This window comes from Vipera berus (genome assembly GCF_964194415.1).
Source record: "Vipera berus genome assembly, chromosome: 2".
NCBI classification, from domain to species: Eukaryota; Metazoa; Chordata; class Lepidosauria; order Squamata; family Viperidae; genus Vipera; species Vipera berus.
In genome coordinates, this window is record NC_138203.1 from 230,649,950 (window position 1) to 230,666,488 (window position 16,539).

General features: G+C 40.9%; 1 protein-coding gene across 1 annotated transcript in view; it reads right to left on the reverse strand.

Annotated features, from left to right (window-relative positions):
* The window catches only part of DCP1A (decapping mRNA 1A), a 33,457-nt gene extending 24,937 nt beyond the window's left edge, over positions 1-8,520 (reverse strand). The window contains exons 1-3 of the mRNA XM_081316846.1: positions 8,374-8,520; positions 4,642-4,682; positions 3,663-3,790 (exon numbers count right to left, since the gene is read on the reverse strand). Of these exons, the coding sequence (XP_081172972.1) occupies positions 3,663-3,790; positions 4,642-4,682; positions 8,374-8,508 (304 nt within the window). The 5' untranslated portion in view covers positions 8,509-8,520. The remainder of the gene's footprint in view (positions 1-3,662; positions 3,791-4,641; positions 4,683-8,373) is intronic.
* Positions 8,521-16,539: the final 8,019 nt, after the last annotated feature.

The following is a 16,539-nucleotide window of genomic DNA, read 5'->3' on the forward strand; positions in this document are numbered from 1 at the left end:
TCTGGTTGTCCAGGCTTTGGGATGGCAATACTACGGTACTGATCAGGGGTCCTGCAGATATTTCCCCCCTGCATCCCAGGGCAATGTTTCAGAAGTGGGGATTGCCAAACAATATATGAAGTCCGTATAGGATCTGCTTAAGATCCCGTGAGTTCTTTGAAAATCCTGTAACCTGTTAGGGTGCAGAAAGCTGTCTTTCTTATGTATTTGGAGGTTTTAGCTAAATTGGGATTTTTGGAACTCTTCTGTGAGATTCTTGAGAGGAAATGTTTCTTCATGGTAATATGCTAGGAACTTTTAATTTCCATGGCTATCATTTCCTGTTTGCCAGTTTAGAGCTAAGTAATGCAGATCATTTGGGGAAGGATGCTTAATCCGATGTCTTATATTTCCTGTGGGGGACAGTTTCTAATTCTGCTAGAATTAAGAGTTGTCTGCAATTTCAGTGTTGAAACAATCTTTTTTGTAAAGGTTGGTCACGGTTTTCTCCTGGAAAGATTTAGAGTTTTGCCCTTTGTAGTGTCATTCTCCCAGGTTTCAAATGTAATACATTTCACTTTCAGGCTAGTTCTCCATGTAGCTACTGCTCTGCTGGTTGTGTGATTAATGATCTAAGATTTTTTTAAAAATTAGGTTTATGGAGGACAAGTTTGCAGGAGCTAATATTCACATTATATTTTTGTACCCGATTGTGGCTTTCCTAGCTTCTGACCAGCAAAGCACATTATTATGCCTATGATCCTATGGATTTTCTGAAATAGACATACTCTCTATTTTTTCAAAACACCCTAAAAGTATAGTTTTACATACTTAGTGAAAGTCTGTGTAGCAGAAACCAGAATAACCAAAGGCTGAGTCTGAACTGGTTGTTTATTTGAAAAAAAGTTAAAAAGCAGGGGCAAATCTTTCTGGCCTGTTTTGTTCAAAGGAAATAAGGTATGGGTAAGAACAGAATTTATTCTATCCATAATTAGCAGGCCATTTAGCTCATGGATGTGAAAAAGCAATACATATCCAAATGCAACAACCAACACTTTAGATTAGGGGTCTTCAAACTTGGCCCTTTTATGACTTGTGGACTTCAACTCCCAGAATTCTTCAGCCAGGCATGCTGGCTGAGAAATTCTGGGAGCTGAAATCCACAAGTCATAAAAGGGCCAAGTTTGAAGATTCCTGCTTTAGATGATCTCTTCCTAGGACTGTAGAAATAATCTTCTACAGAAAATGTGTTGGTAAATCCAGCACCTGGAAGAGATGTAGTTTCAATATGTGAAGCCACTTATTCAAGGGCACCTAATAGAAGAGCTCATTTAAGAAGACTAGAACTATCTGGTTTGACTAATCCAACTTCAATCAGAAGCTGAATAAAGGCTAATCTGGAGTTTATAAACTCCATGCAAGTTTCAGTAGGATTCTGCTGATCAAAAACCCTTTGGCCTGATTTTGGCCACCAGAACCATAATATTTTTTGCTTTATTTACTAATATCTTATGAAGCAGAAATGAATGTACTGTATTGGAAGGTAAAGGTATCAGAATATGGAACCCTAAATTCCCTAGATGGCATTTCAGTATGAAGAATACTTAATCTAGAGCAGGGGTGTCAAACTCAATTTCATTGAGGGCCGCATCAGCACTGCGGTTGCCCTCAGGGGGCCGGGTGGGTATGGCCTGGGTGGGCGTGGCCTACTGGGTGGGCATGGCTAGAGTGCGTATGGCCTACTGGGTGGGCATGGCCAGCTCTACATCCTTCGCATCAAGGGTGCCTATGGGGGCCTGGGCAGGAGTGGGACAGATCTGGGGGTCTCTGGCAGGAGGAGGGTCTCTGGGCCAGGGCCAAGGCAGTGGGGGCCGTTCCCTCACTGTTTCCAGGATGGCTTTGTGGGCCGCATGAAACCACTTCGCGGGCCGGATCCGGCCCCCGGGCCTTGTGTTTGACATGTCTGATCTAGAGGTATAAGCATGATGAAATAAAACATACAGTATGTCTAAAATAGATATCAAAGCCAAGAGCTAATGGATTTGTCCTAAACATAACTATCAAAGAAAGAAGACAAATAGTTTTCAATAGATCACAGTGATGGCTGCTGACACATTAGTTCAGTGCATCAATTTAAACTCCATTTTATCCTGGAACTTCAGTGTCAACATATTTGCAATCTTTAGCAAATTAAAAATAAATCAAAGTAGAAGCAGGCTTTAAAATATAAGTCAATTTTAAAGGCACTTTAGATAAACAAGTACCAAATTAATTATTCAGACATATACTCAGAATCAAGGCTTCTTAAAATATTACACAAATAGTTACTAATGAATTGACTAAAATAGCAATTCCAGTTAAATCTGGAAAACACTCTGTCAGTGTGTTACTAAAAGAGGTACTACCATATATGAGGTATATGCTATTTGCCTGCTGCATAACAATACTTTCAGATCAAATCTTTATTAGTCATAGACCAGCATCAGGATAGTGGGGTACAAACAATTGGTGATTTAAAAATACTAAAAGATAAAGATATATGTGTGTGTGTACGCGCGCTAATTTTTAAAAAGTTAAATATATAAAAACTGTAAAAATCAAGAGTAAAAAAATCTAAAATGAGGGATAGAAACATTAAGCAGATGTAAAGGAACACAAAGTTAGCATTTGGCAAACTAAATCTGTCATATACAAAAATACACTTGAATAATGAAGTAACTGCTCATTAAGATTAATTTATGGCACAGGTCATCATCTGACAGAATTTAAACATTGCTGTTCAGAACCTGGTAATATTATATGCTGTAGCAGGTTTAGTATCTACAAACAGCAGGGAGACGTAGAATTGTCTTGTGCATCTTGGGTATTTATGCATTAATAAAACTGCATACAACTAGTACAAATGTCTCTGTAATACAGGCACTAGAGGAGTACATACTCTGTTGTTTCTATGTATCCAGAGTCATAGGGGCATTGTCTTTCTAGGTAGGTAATTTTCCTGTTGGTCTGCAAGGATAGCTCACGGAATGGCATGATGTTGAGCCAGAGTAAAGGCTTTCCATTGTGATACTTTCAAAGATTTAATTTTTTCCTCAACTAATTGCATCCATTCAACCTAAATTGAGTGTTAACTTGTTCTCGTTGTGTGTCAGGCGTGAATAACCAGACCTACACATGTATGTTCAAATTAGCTACTTATCGTTCGAGGCCTATTTCACAGGAATCTCCCCAGACTGGCAGTTTTCACCTGGAAAATACTAGATAAGGCTCAAAAGGGGACTGGGGGTGGGGGTTAGACCTTGCCTTCTTACTCTGAGTCCAGAGTAATTCCCCTACTTGAGTCCTCCTCCTGACTTTGACAGTTGCTGTCCAACATCATGTCACACATAAACAGTAAAATTCTGACTCAACATACCCTTTGAAAGAAAGGTGTTTCATAAATATGTTTACTAAACATTAATGTCATTTGCATAAATTTGTATCATCATAATCACACAGATACATCAATTGTTCAGACAGATTTCATACTTAGTGGCTTTTGTGAAGTCAAATTTGTGCACTAAATCCAAAAATCCTTTAAATGAGAAGTGTTAAACTGAGATTTTACTGCACTTAAATAGGAGAAATTTTCTAAACTTCTAAAAATGGTATTTCCTAAATAATATATTCAAATGCATACTTACAGTTGGCATTTCTATACAGAAGAAAAGGTTCATGAAGTTGAAACTCCAAGTCTTTGTTTACGGGCTCAACCAAGTTGTGCATATTCAATCGATTTACAATTGTAAAACCATGGTAAGGTGAAGCAGACCTATTATTTCAAGGGAAACAGATTATGGATAAACTGGTCTGCAAAAGCAGAAGAAAGGTTGACAGTCGCAGCGTTCTCAAAGTGCCATTGAAGAGCAAGTTGAAAAATGAAGAAAAGACAGAGAGCAAGATAAATAGCAATAGTTTGCATACGAACAATCCTTGAGACTTTCTGCAAGAGACTATTTAATAATAATTTAATAATTTAATTTGTATACCGCCCTTCTCCCGAGGGACTCAGGGCGGTGAACAGGGCAATACGTAGTAAAAAACTGAATACAAAAATTAAAAGCGATTAAACCATTATGCCCATAATAATTAATACATCTTAAAATTAGAGCTATTTATAAAAACCCAACCCCATCCCATCAGACCAGGCCAGCTTGTTCGAAAAAGAAGGTTTTAAGATCGCGCCGGAAGGAGCGAAGGTCGGGGGCCATCCGGAGCTCAACCGGTAAGCGGTTCCAAAGGTCTGGCGCGCCCACAGAGAACGCTCTCCCCCTGGGGGCCACCAATCGGCATTCTTTGATCGGCGGCACCCTGAGGAGGCCCTCTCTGTGGGAGCGCACTGGACGGAGGGAAGTTGACTATGTAGAGCTTTGTGCAAACAGAAGTATAGTTTCAAAGATTTTATACTAAGTTTTAAAAATGCCCATTGCCAAACAGAACCACTATTTAGAGACACAGCATCTCTGGATTCATTTCAACACATTATACAACCACAGCACTGATTACGAATAATGCAATACTGCTTAATTGCCCTAAGTAAATGCAATATTATATCTGCAAGAGACAAATATCACAGACTATGTTCTACTATAATCCAATTATTCCTGAAAGTTATTTCATTACCTTTTATAAACAAATAAGGTACCTTCTATGTCAGTCTTCTCCTATAACAAAGGAAAACATTATCAAATTAATTCAAGCAGGTCATTTGATACATTCCTAAGTTTCATTAAATAAGAAATTATAACTATGACATAATGAATGGGATTGATTAAATTCAACAGTAGAGGATAGAACAATCCAAAGATTCACCCTCATAACAATTCATTAATACCTACACTAAAAATAATTTCAGAAATACTGACTGCATAATAGTTGACTTGGAAAATATACCATTACAAAAGTTTATAATTACAGTCTTCAAATTAATGATATAAAGTCATGGTTTTTGTAATAGTAAGCCTTTTAAAAAATAAATAAATAAATCTACGTTGTTTATTAGTCTAGCAACGTCTACAAGCATATTAGTAAAAGAAAGTTGTGTAATTTTTAATATTAATCATACTATCAGTAGCAAAGTTAAACATTTAACACATTTTTGGTTTTTTCCAAGTAAAGTCACTATAAAATGCTAATGCTGATGGATTACAAATTTAAAGAAGTTTCTGTCACACAATGTTGTATCTCAGAGCAATAAATTGTCATACTCAAATCTGACACATGAAAAAGAATATATGCTTTCATCATCAAGACTTCATGTGAGTGACCATACTATATTGCTCACTTTATTCACTGCAGGGACAAAGTGTACAGATAGAAATCGAGAAAATATAAAATTAAGAAGTCAAGAGTCTGAAAAATGTAGATGTACAACTAAGAGATCATCAACAATATTTTATAGTTTGTACAATAGATGATTTTATGCTTGTTATGATTATCAAAGGCAACTTCAAAGAAAGGAATGAACCTATTAAGTGATAGTCAGCTTCTGGGGCTGACATCAACACAGTTTATTTTCTTGGCAACACTATGGAGCACATTTGCCACTGTGTTCTCCTATTCTTTTTTTTAAAAAAAATTGATTTCTCATTCTAACTTAAACGTCTTAGTGGTCTCCCATCTAAGTACTAAACAGATCTCATCCTGCTTAGGCCTTCTGAAACTGGCCAAGGTTTGCTAGACAGCATTCAAATTAAAACTAGCCAGCAGGAAAACTGAAGAACAAGAATCTCTAAGCATCCAGAACAAAAATTTTTCCACTGTTACAGTAAAAGTTCTTGATTTCCAAAATCAAAAAGTTGCAGTACAAAAACGTCTCATATGATAACCTTTCAAATAACTTTTAGTCCCAGATCAGTTTTAATGAGGTTATTCCTATTTCAAACAAGGCAGTCTTCATAGGCAGAACACAGAGATTCTAATAACATAACTTAAAATCACTGGGAACTAGACTGCATACAGATTTAATAAATAATATTATTCTATTCAAACTACTAAATGAATGCAAATATTTCATTTTTAAAATACATTTAAAATAAATTAAAATATATTTCTATTTTCATGTAAATATACTTTGTTCAGAGCAGCAGTACAGAGAAGGAAACAATTAAAACCAGCAGCATTTAAGTTTGCCAAACCAGCCACACCAAACTGATTTACCACACTATCAATAATGGGATTTTAATATATTATTTTTCAATGTAAGTTGGCAAATAATTTTGATTTTGAGGACTTGGGAGTCCTGGAACCACACTTTAAGAAACGTTCTAGACTAGAGCAGTGTTTTTCAACCACTGTTCCGTGGCACACTAGTGTGCCGCGAGATGTTGCCTGGTGTGCCGTGGGAAAAATTGAAAAAACACTGACCTAGGAGACAGCGGTGAGAGGAGGAGGAGGAGGGGGAGGAACAGCCACGGGCGGAGCGGCGCTGCAAGACTCTCTGGCGGGGAGCGCTGGGCACCGGAGCCTTGGCTAAGCTGACGGCCCTACTTCGCTGGAAGCAAAAGCCCGGGAAAAGAAGTGGGCTCGACCTCTCTAGGCACCAGGGCTCCACGGCAGCGTAGCTCCGCCCCCTTCTCTGGCTTCGGAGGGTCTCTTGCTGAAGAGAGAGAAGCTGGGGAGAGGCGACCGGCTCGCTTATCGAAAGAGGACGGACGGGCGGCCAGCCTGGCTCGCCTGAGCTGTCGCGTGGTTGGTTGCCTGCAACGTTCGAAAAAGCTCTTCTTCCCCAGCACGCGCCGCTTACTCCTTACTCCCCGCGCGGCTGAGGATGCGAGACTCCCGCCTGGTCGGCTGCCTGGCTCCGCTTTCTTTGCTCGCCGCGACCTCTCGCCCCAGCCCAAAATAGAGGGATCTGACCGCTTCGCTCTTGGAGGCTTTGCTTGCGTCTGAAAAATTACATGGCTGATTTTTTTTTAACCTGTCCTTTTGATACGTTGCATAATAAAATGTCCTTTGGACCAAAGCAATTAAAAACCTTTGGGGTTCCCCTCCCCTTCTGGAGTGAAGTGCTTTTGATGGTAAAGGTGAGAAAGAAAGAAAAAAGGAAGGCAAAAAAGGAGAAAGGGGGAAGGGGAAAAGGGAGGGAGAAAGAAAAAAAGGAGAATAGAAAAGAAAGAGAGAGAGAGAGGAAGGGAGGAAGGAAGGAAGGAAAAAAAGCAGGAAGAAAAATTAAAAAGAAATGCAAGTAGCTTCCAGTTTCCACAACAAGTAGAAAGCAAGAAATTGAGAGAGGGAGGGAAAGAAAGTGGGAGAGAGAAAGGAAGGAAGGAAGGAAGATAAAGAAAGAAAAGAGAGGGAGGGAAGAGAGGGAAGGAAGGAAGGAAGAAAGAAAAGAAGAGAAAAAAGAAAATACAGAAAGATAAATTAAAAAGAAATGCAAGCTTTCCTTTTCCTTCACAGCAAAAACAAACAAACAAAAGCCCCAAAATAAAATAAAATAAAATAAAGAGGCTAATAATAATAATAATAATAAGAAGAAGAAGAAGAAGAAGAAGAAGAAGAAGAAGGAGAAGGAGAAGGAGAAGGAGAAGAAGAAGAAGAAGAAGGAGAAGGAGAAGGAGAAGGAGAAGGAGAAGAAGTTGGAAGGGACCTTGGAGGTCATCTAGTCCAACCCCTTGAGAACACAGGCCATCCTCGACTTACGACCGTTCGTGTAGCGACCGTGGGGAGGTCCAATGGTGCGGAAAACGGTGGAGTGCCTTGTGATTTTTTTCATGAAACAAGTGTGCCTTTGCCCAAAAAAGGTTGAAAAACACTGGACTAGAGGAATAAGAAAAAGTTAGCCAAGAATTGCACTAAATTTAATTTCTTTCTTAGCGTGTGCTATTTAAATTCAATGTATGCCTTTTACAGCAATGTACTATATTTAAGTTCATAAAATAAATAAAATAAAATAAAATAAAGAGATTGGTTCATCTTCCTACAAAGGGATAGGGGAAAGAAGCGATTTCTCCAGCTGTGTATTTCAATACAATTTATTTCATTCCCTGCCCCCCACCCCCATTTAATTTACCACAAAACAAAAACAAATTGTAGGAACACCACAAAACACAATTAGAGAGAGAAAACTAGGTGAACGATAAACGGCGACACCCCCCCCCCCCGACCAAGAAAGTGGGTGTGTTTCTGAGCTCTTGAAGCGCGGTTCTGTGCACCTTGGGGTTCTCGCTCTTGGGGCTAGAAAGAGTCGTCCTCCTTTCCTTCTGCCACCCAGCAAGAGGCTCGCCCCGTCGAGGGACGACGGCGGCGGCAAGAAACCGGAGGCGCCCCACGAACCGCTAAGGCACCGCCGTGGGAAGCGGTGTTGGAAACCACGCATTTATCAAGACCCTCCTCTGCCTCGAGGCCACTCACCCATTCGTTGGCCTTTGGACTGAAGCGATAAAGGGCCACCTGGCCGGTCACGTCGGCAATGCTGGTGATGTAGGGGTCGTGCTGCTTTAAGGCCGCCAGGCTCATCTCTTGCCCCGCTTTATTCAGGGACTCCATCTTGGATCCGGGATCTCGGCAAGAGCGGAGAAAGGAAGGAAGAGAAAAGAACAGGGGAGCGGAAACCCCGGGAACGCAGTGATATTCCGCTCTGCGCGCAACCTTCCTCCTCCGCCGGGCGGGAATTGTACCCCAGACTTTCTGTTCCGTCCTTGGGGAGGAGCGTCGGAGAAGTCGCGTGTTTTCGTTTCTCCTCGTTTTTCGTTGGCGATCTTTTTATCAGCAACACATTCGAATTCACGTTTTTTTTAAAAAAAAAAGTTTGGAAGATTGTTTAGCTGCAGCTGGCCAGCTTATAACCAGAACATATTCTTGAACTTCGGTCACTTCTAAAGAATCTGATGTTACAGTTAAAGATACTGTCATATTTGCTTCAAAAGTCGACTTTTAATTTATTAATTTAATTTAATCAATCTAACTTTTAATTCTTAAGATAGTTTTAATATAGTTTATTTTTAACGCTAGTGTTGCGTTGTTGTTTACAACTATTTAAAAGGAAGGTGAAAATAAGCACAATATTCAGTATAAATTAGAAAAGCTTACAAATACAATGCTCAGCTTACAGAGCAGCAATGCTTCTTAATGAGCAATTAATATTTCGGAAGTGGTGACCAAATGCTTTTAATAGGCAATGATAAGAGGAAAAGAAGATGTCTATAGATATTGGACACACCAGCGTGACAAGAATGGTTTTTAGGACATTCTCTGAGTTAATTTATTGCTCCTATCAAAAGATAATAATAATAATAATAATAATAATAATAATAATAATAATAATAATAATAATAATAATAATAATAATAATAATAATAATAACAATAACAATAAGAAGAAGAAGAAGAAGAAGAAGAAGTTGGAAGGGACCTTGGAGGTCATCTAGTCCAACCCCCTGCTAAGGCAGGAAACCCTATACCATTTCAGACAAAGTTTGTACATTCTTCAATTTTTAACATATCCAATTAAAAATCTAAGTGATTTTATATTTTTTTCTAAATTGGAGTGGGATGATACTTTTATTACTTGGTAACCTTCTATACAGATAAAGCAAGCCAAGGGTAGGCAACCTTGGCTCTTTTATGACTCATGGACTTCAAGTCCCAGAATTCCTAAGCCAAGGTTGCCTACTCCTGATCCAAGGCAGACAAGCAGTTAACATTCTGAACACACACCAATAGAGATGTGCAAATGATCTGAAGTCAGTTGTTACCTTGAAAGGTGTCGGTCTGCCATCAGAATGTGTCCAGATCTCAAAGCAAGTCATTCTGAAAGTGTACTAGAAATAATATTACCTTGAAAGACGAAAGTACATTTGCTACTGAAGTTGAAAAATGAAATGGGTTAATAACAAAGTGTCATTTGGTTTTGTTAATATGTTTTCTACCTTCCTACAAATTGTAGTAGAAAACTTGTCCTTCCTTCTTTCCTGTCCGTTGCAGTGATTTATATTTTTATAAATGCTGTAGAAATGCATGGACAACAGCTAAAATTTCTGCTAATATTGGGGAAGGCTGCGTGTTAATCTAGCCTAGCGTTCCCCAACTGTGTCATTATTGGAATTCTGACAGATGAAGTGACATTTCTAGAAGCATCAAGTTGTAAAAGACTGACATAACCTATTATCTATTGAAAACCTTTCAGAATCATTTATTCCATAAAATTAGGTAAAGGTACACAGAAGCTGGAAATTTGGTTTCCTGACCCTAATAATACAATGAATCCAGCATTATCCTGTGAGGTCTAGTGTAACGTCGATATTGCTTAGACAGCATTTAAGGCACTTCCAGGTACTAAATTTAGAAGGACTACAAACTACGGTACATAAAAACTGGGTTCATATAGTACACTGAACTAGTTTTTTTTTAACTATGATGTGTAGAATAAGCTACAATGATGGAGTTAATCCAACATACTGGCCCCAAACTAATACATTATGTTTGGTTCTGATAGACGAGGACTCAGAGTGGTTTAACAAGGAATGAGTTTATTGAATACACAAGTCAACTGCCAACTGTCAAATGTTGCAACCTTTTTATAGTGGAACTGCTTGAACTGTAACCAATCGTTAGAGACTATTTTCCCGCTTCTTGTTTATGGCAACCAATGATTGCAACAGAATCTCCCGCTCAAACCCCACTACCTTTGCAATCTGCAATCTTCCCTGTTTGCAACTATTTACATACACAACACCCCTTACCCCCCAGTTGTTGCTATTTCTGAACAAAATCCTTTAGATATTTTGGTGGCTTATGGATTCTAGAAGGGTATCTATTGCTCTGGCTGCAAGGGACCCCTTTTTCAGAATTTATGCTTGGCTGATTGTCTCTGTTGGACCTGGGCTCTTGGCTACCCGACTCTGATGTTTCCCTGTTGCTGATTTGTGTATTTGTTTGTGCTTGAAGATTAGTGGTCACTGGCCTACCTCGCAGGGGCGCTACCCAATCAAATTGACTAAATGGTTGTTGTTGAGTACCAGGGGGTGAATTATTTTGCCTTTCCTCTCCCTCACTCTCTGGCATGATGTTATTACTGAACCTGGATGTACTATTTCCCCCCAATATATTTTGGTCCCCATCTTCTGGCAAGCATCCACTAGATCTCTTTCTCAGCTGATCTAGATGTCTTTTAATGATCCTATTCCCTTCCCCCTCAATAATGTACGACAAGGGACCCAAGATTTCAGTAACCACCCCTGGAATCCATTTGTCCCCTTGGGTATAGTTCCTGGCCCAGATTAATTCCCCCACTTTAAATGTTCTATTTGGCATGTCCAATTCAGCGCTTGGTATAAGTCTGTCAGGGTGTAATCTGTCCAATTTGGTGGTCAACCTCCTTCCCCACCTCATTTCAGCTGGACTTTTGCCTGTAGCAGCGCATGGGGTCGAATGTTGGGCCAGCAAAAATTCGGCCAGTCTTTGATGCCAGTCACCCCGAATGATTCTTTTTAAGGCGTCTTTCGTGGTCCTCACATTTCGTTCAGCCAAGCCGTTGGTGGATGGGTGGAAGGGTGCTGATGTCTTGTGCTTAATCGAGTTGGCCTTGAGGAAATCCTGGAATTCAATAGATGTGAATTGTGGCCCATTATCAGACACGATGACATCCGGTAACCCATGAGTGGCAAAGAGGCCCCTTAATACCTGTATTGTTCTTCCTGAAGTTACTGAACTAACTGGTACTACCTCTAGCCACCTAGAGAAACTATCAACCACCACCAGGAATGTTAACCCTTGGAAAGGTCCAGCAAAGTCAATATGAATCCTGGACCAAGGATTTCTAGCTATCTCCCACTTATGCGTACGGGTGTGTTGTTGTTCTGGCCTAGAACGTTGGCACAAATGGCAATTTGCAACACATTCCTCAATGTCGTTGTCCAGACCTGGCCACCACAAGTGACTCCTAGCCAACGCTTTCATCCGTACTATTCCTGGGTGTCCTTCATGTAATTCTAATAGAATAGCTGATCTGTGGATCCCAGGAATAACCACGCGATTTCCCCACAGTAAGCAACCCAGATGAACTGATAGTTCATCTTTCCTTCTAAAATAGGGAATGTATTTTTCATCCGGGTTGGCATTTGGCCACCCGCTCAGGACCCAGGCCATTACTCTCTTTAAAGTGTGGTCATTATTTGTTGCCGCAGCTATGTCTTTAGCAGTTAGAGGCAAGTCAGGGATGTCCTGTAGGGACATTATTTGTCCCACTGGGGCAGGGTCACCCTCGGTGATGTTTAAGGGCAGTCTGCTAAGGGCATCTGCGTGCCCCATGTCCTTGCCCGGTCTGTATTGAAGAGAGAATGAGTATGCTGAGAGGAAAATGGACCATCTCAGCATCCGGGGTGACATGATTTGGGGAGTCTGTTTATCTGTGGTAAACAGTCCCAACAGGGGTTTGTGGTCTGTCAGTATGGTAAAGTTCCTTCCATACAGGTAGTCATGGAACTTTTTAACTCCAGCCACGATTGCTAATGCTTCCCTGTCTATCTGAGCGTAGTTCCGCTCTGCCTTGGTTAGTGTCCTGGAATAATATGCTATTGGTCTTTGCATTCCTTGGTTGTCTAAGTGGCTGATCACGGCCCCTACACCATAAGGTGAAGCATCACACGCTAGGTAAATTGGTTTATTTTCTATGAAGTGGGTTACAGTTGATTGGCTGGAAAGAATGTCTTTTAACGTTTGGAAACTAATTCTATGTTTCTTCTGCCACTGCCAAGGAGTCTTTTTATCTAAGAGCCTGTGGAGAGGTTCTGCAATGGCAGCCTTGTGGGGTACAAATGTATGGTAGAAGTTTACTAAGCCAAGGAAGGCTTGTAGTTCAGCCTTGTTCCTAGGCTCCGGAGCTAATTTAATTGCTTTTATTTTTTCAGGGGTTGGATGGACCCCATTTTTGTCTATCCTGAACCCCAAGAAATCAGTGGACTTAACCCCAATGCAACATTTTTCCCTTTTTAGTTTTAAACCAGCCCTTCTAAATCTTCCCAATACCTGTTCCAGCCGCTCCACTAGTATTTCTTCATTTTTTCCAGCTATCAAGACATCATCAAAGTAAGGGCATACACCTGGTATGCCCTTTAAGGTCCTCTCCATCACTTCTTGAAAGATGCCTGGAGCTGCTGCAATGCCAAATTGCAGTCTGTGGACTCGGAACGCCCCCTTGTGGGTAACTATCGTCTGTGCTTCTGCAGCCTCTTCGGAAACAGTCAACTGTAAGTACGCATGCGCCAAGTCTAGCTTGGCAAACATGGCGCCGTCCTGGATCGTGGCGAGGACCTGCTTCACCGTCGGGACCGGGTAAGCATGTTTTTTCATTCCAATGTTCAGGGTGGCTTTGTAGTCAGCGCAGATTCTCACATCCCCATTGGGTTTGAGGGGTGTGACAATCGGCGTTTCCCACAAACCACCCTCAACAGGTTCTAACACGCCTTGGCCTACAAGCCTCTCGAGCTCGGCCTCGATTTTTTCCTTCAGGGCGAAAGGCACCCTGCGGGCCTTAAGCCTGATAGGTTTTACTGAGGGGTCTAGATTGAATTTAATTGGGGGTCCTTTGTATTTACCGAGGGATCCGTCGAATACGTCTGCAAATTCATTGCAGACTGATTCGAGGGTCTTATTTTTAATTATTGAATTTATTCCCCCGATCCAAATGCCCAGGGCAGGGAACCAGTTAATGCCAATTAGGCTAGTCCTATGACCCTCAGTTACTATTAAATCTAAATTCCCCTTAAATCCCTTAAATTCTACGCGAAGACTAATTTTCCCTTTTATTTTAATTGGGCTTTTTTGGAAATCGGTTAATTGAATTTTTGTTGAACTAAGTGGAATTTTTCTTCCACTTATTTGTTCAATCCTATCAAGGGTTTCACTGGAAATTATTGATACTGAAGCCCCTGAGTCGATTTCCATTTTGCAGATCGCCAGTGGGTTTGGATATAATTCTGTTTTGTAGCTGCTCGTCCCTCAAGCCCAGTACTACACGGTCACGAATTCTTATTTCAAGATTATCGTATTTACATCGTACTGCGGCTTCCCTGACGGCAGCGACAAATTTTTGTATGGACTCTCCCGGCCTCTGGTTTCTTTTCTCGAAGATGCGCCGCCAGAATAGTTCGGATCTCCTAGGTGTAAAGTGGACCTTTAGTTTGGCAAGGAGATCGGCATACGGCACGCTTGAGACCGGTTGCGGTTGACACAGGCCGACAGCGACTCGATAGACCGGTGTGCCGCAAATCGTCAGTAATGCTGCCGCTTTTTTCCGGTCGTCGGTGATTCCGTTCACTAGCAGGAACCCTTCGACCTGTCCGACGTATTCTTCCCAATCTTCGGGGAAGTTTGGGTCGAATTCCTTCAATGACCCAATCTGCGCCATTCGGAGAATTTTTTTATTCTGCCGCGGCCGCTCGGTTGACTTTGACACGTATTCGAATTTGCCGCCTTTGCGCGACAATTCCGCCAAATCTCTGGTCTTCTGTCTATCCCACCTTCGTCGCCAATTGTTTGGTTCTGATAGACGAGGACTCAGAGTGGTTTAACAAGGAATGAGTTTATTGAATACACAAGTCAACTGCCAACTGTCAAATGTTGCAACCTTTTTATAGTGGAACTGCTTGAACTGTAACCAATCGTTAGAGACTATTTTCCCGCTTCTTGTTTATGGCAACCAATGATTGCAACAGAATCTCCCGCTCAAACCCCACTACCTTTGCAATCTGCAATCTTCCCTGTTTGCAACTATTTACATACACAACACATTATATTTTGCAATTGTATGATGTGCAACCCCTTCATGGATTACTGCCTTGTCGTGGCGAAGGGGCTTGCGTAATTCAATGAAGCTATGAGCTATGCCGTGCAGGGCCACCCAAGACGGAAAGGTCATAGCAGAGAGTTCTGACAAAACGTGATCCACTGGAGAAGGAAATGGCAAACCACTCCAGTATCTTTGCCATGAAAACCCTATGGACAGTACCAAAAGGCAAAACGATATGACGCTGGAAGATGAGCCCCTCAGGTCGGAAGGCGTCCAATATGCTACTGGGGAAGAGCAGAGGGCTAGTACTAGTAGCGCCAGAAAGAATGAAGCGACTGGGCCAAAGCCGAAAGGACGCTCAGCTGTGGATATGTCTGGTGGTGAAAGGAAAGTCCGATGCTGTAAAGATTTTTTCTCCATAGGAACCTGGAATGTAAGAGGAAGGACTCACTGGAGAAGAGCCTAATGCTGGGAAAGATTGAGGGCAATAGAAGAAGGGGACGACAGAGAATGAGGTGGCTGGATGGAGTCACTGAAGCAGTGGGTGTGAGCTTGAATGGACTCCGGAGGATGGTGGATGACAGGAAGGCCTGGAGGAACGTTGTCCATAGGGTCGCGATGGGTCGGACACGACTTCGCAACTAACAACAACAACAACAAATGATGTGCAAATATAGCAACAATAGGGATCTCACACTGAATAAAACTAATTTCTGGGTCAGCATAGAGTCATCCCAATATTCATCTATATGGGGCATGAGTATGCTATGGTAATTGTGTGTATATTAGATGACCTCAGCATGTTACATTTTTCCTCATCTTCCCACAGCTAAGAAATTGTGGTGCAGTGGTTAGAATGCAGTACTGCAGGCTATTTCTGCTGACTGCTGGCTGCCAGCAGTTCAGCAGTTCAATTCTCACTGGCTCAAGGTTGACTCAGCCTTCTATCCTTCCGAGGTCAGTAAAATGAGGACCTGGATTGTTGGGGGCAATATGCTGACACTGTAAACCACTTAGAAAGGACTTTAAAGCAATGTGAAGTGGCATATAAGTGCTATTGTTATTTCTTCCTGTTTGAAGTAGTATTTTCTCTCTTTTCGGCACAGTTTTTCTCAGGAAAACAATCTAGCATACTTCTTTAAGATTTTGGTTAATAACCAAATCATTAGGAGCTGGCATGTGTGTGCCACTAATGGCCATTTTCATTTACTTGCTAGGCACTATCCTCTATGCTATATTGCCTTGAGCTCTTTTTTTCTTTCTACAAAGCATATATAACTTTTCTTATATTATGTTTTTTCATATATAGGTTTTCTATTATTTTAAAATATATAACTTATTTTAAAAATAGGGAAGGATTGTAGAAATTATCTGACATCATTTTTTTGTAATCATGGAGATTTTGACAGATGTTTTGATACAAGTAAGAGTACTACCAACAATAAATTATCTGGTACAAAAAGTTTTATGAAACAATGTCATGCCCCTGATAATATTAGACTGTTGGTAGACATCTAGGATTGTATGCTGATAATACTGAAATAGCACTGTTGGCTTAATTAGATGTGGAAAAAATATGAACTAATCAAGAATGGTTACTGATTTCTTTCTCCCACTTCACCCCATATTTCTCCATATCTCTCATTCTAGCTGACAAATCAGAGGTACAAAGAGGGGTACAAGGTGAAGCTGAAAAAGTGCACTTGATTCTTCTCATAACACTTCTTCTGTGTTTCTGACCTGCCAGCTGTCAATGAACACGAGTCTAACACTCTTGAAAGAATGCTAGAT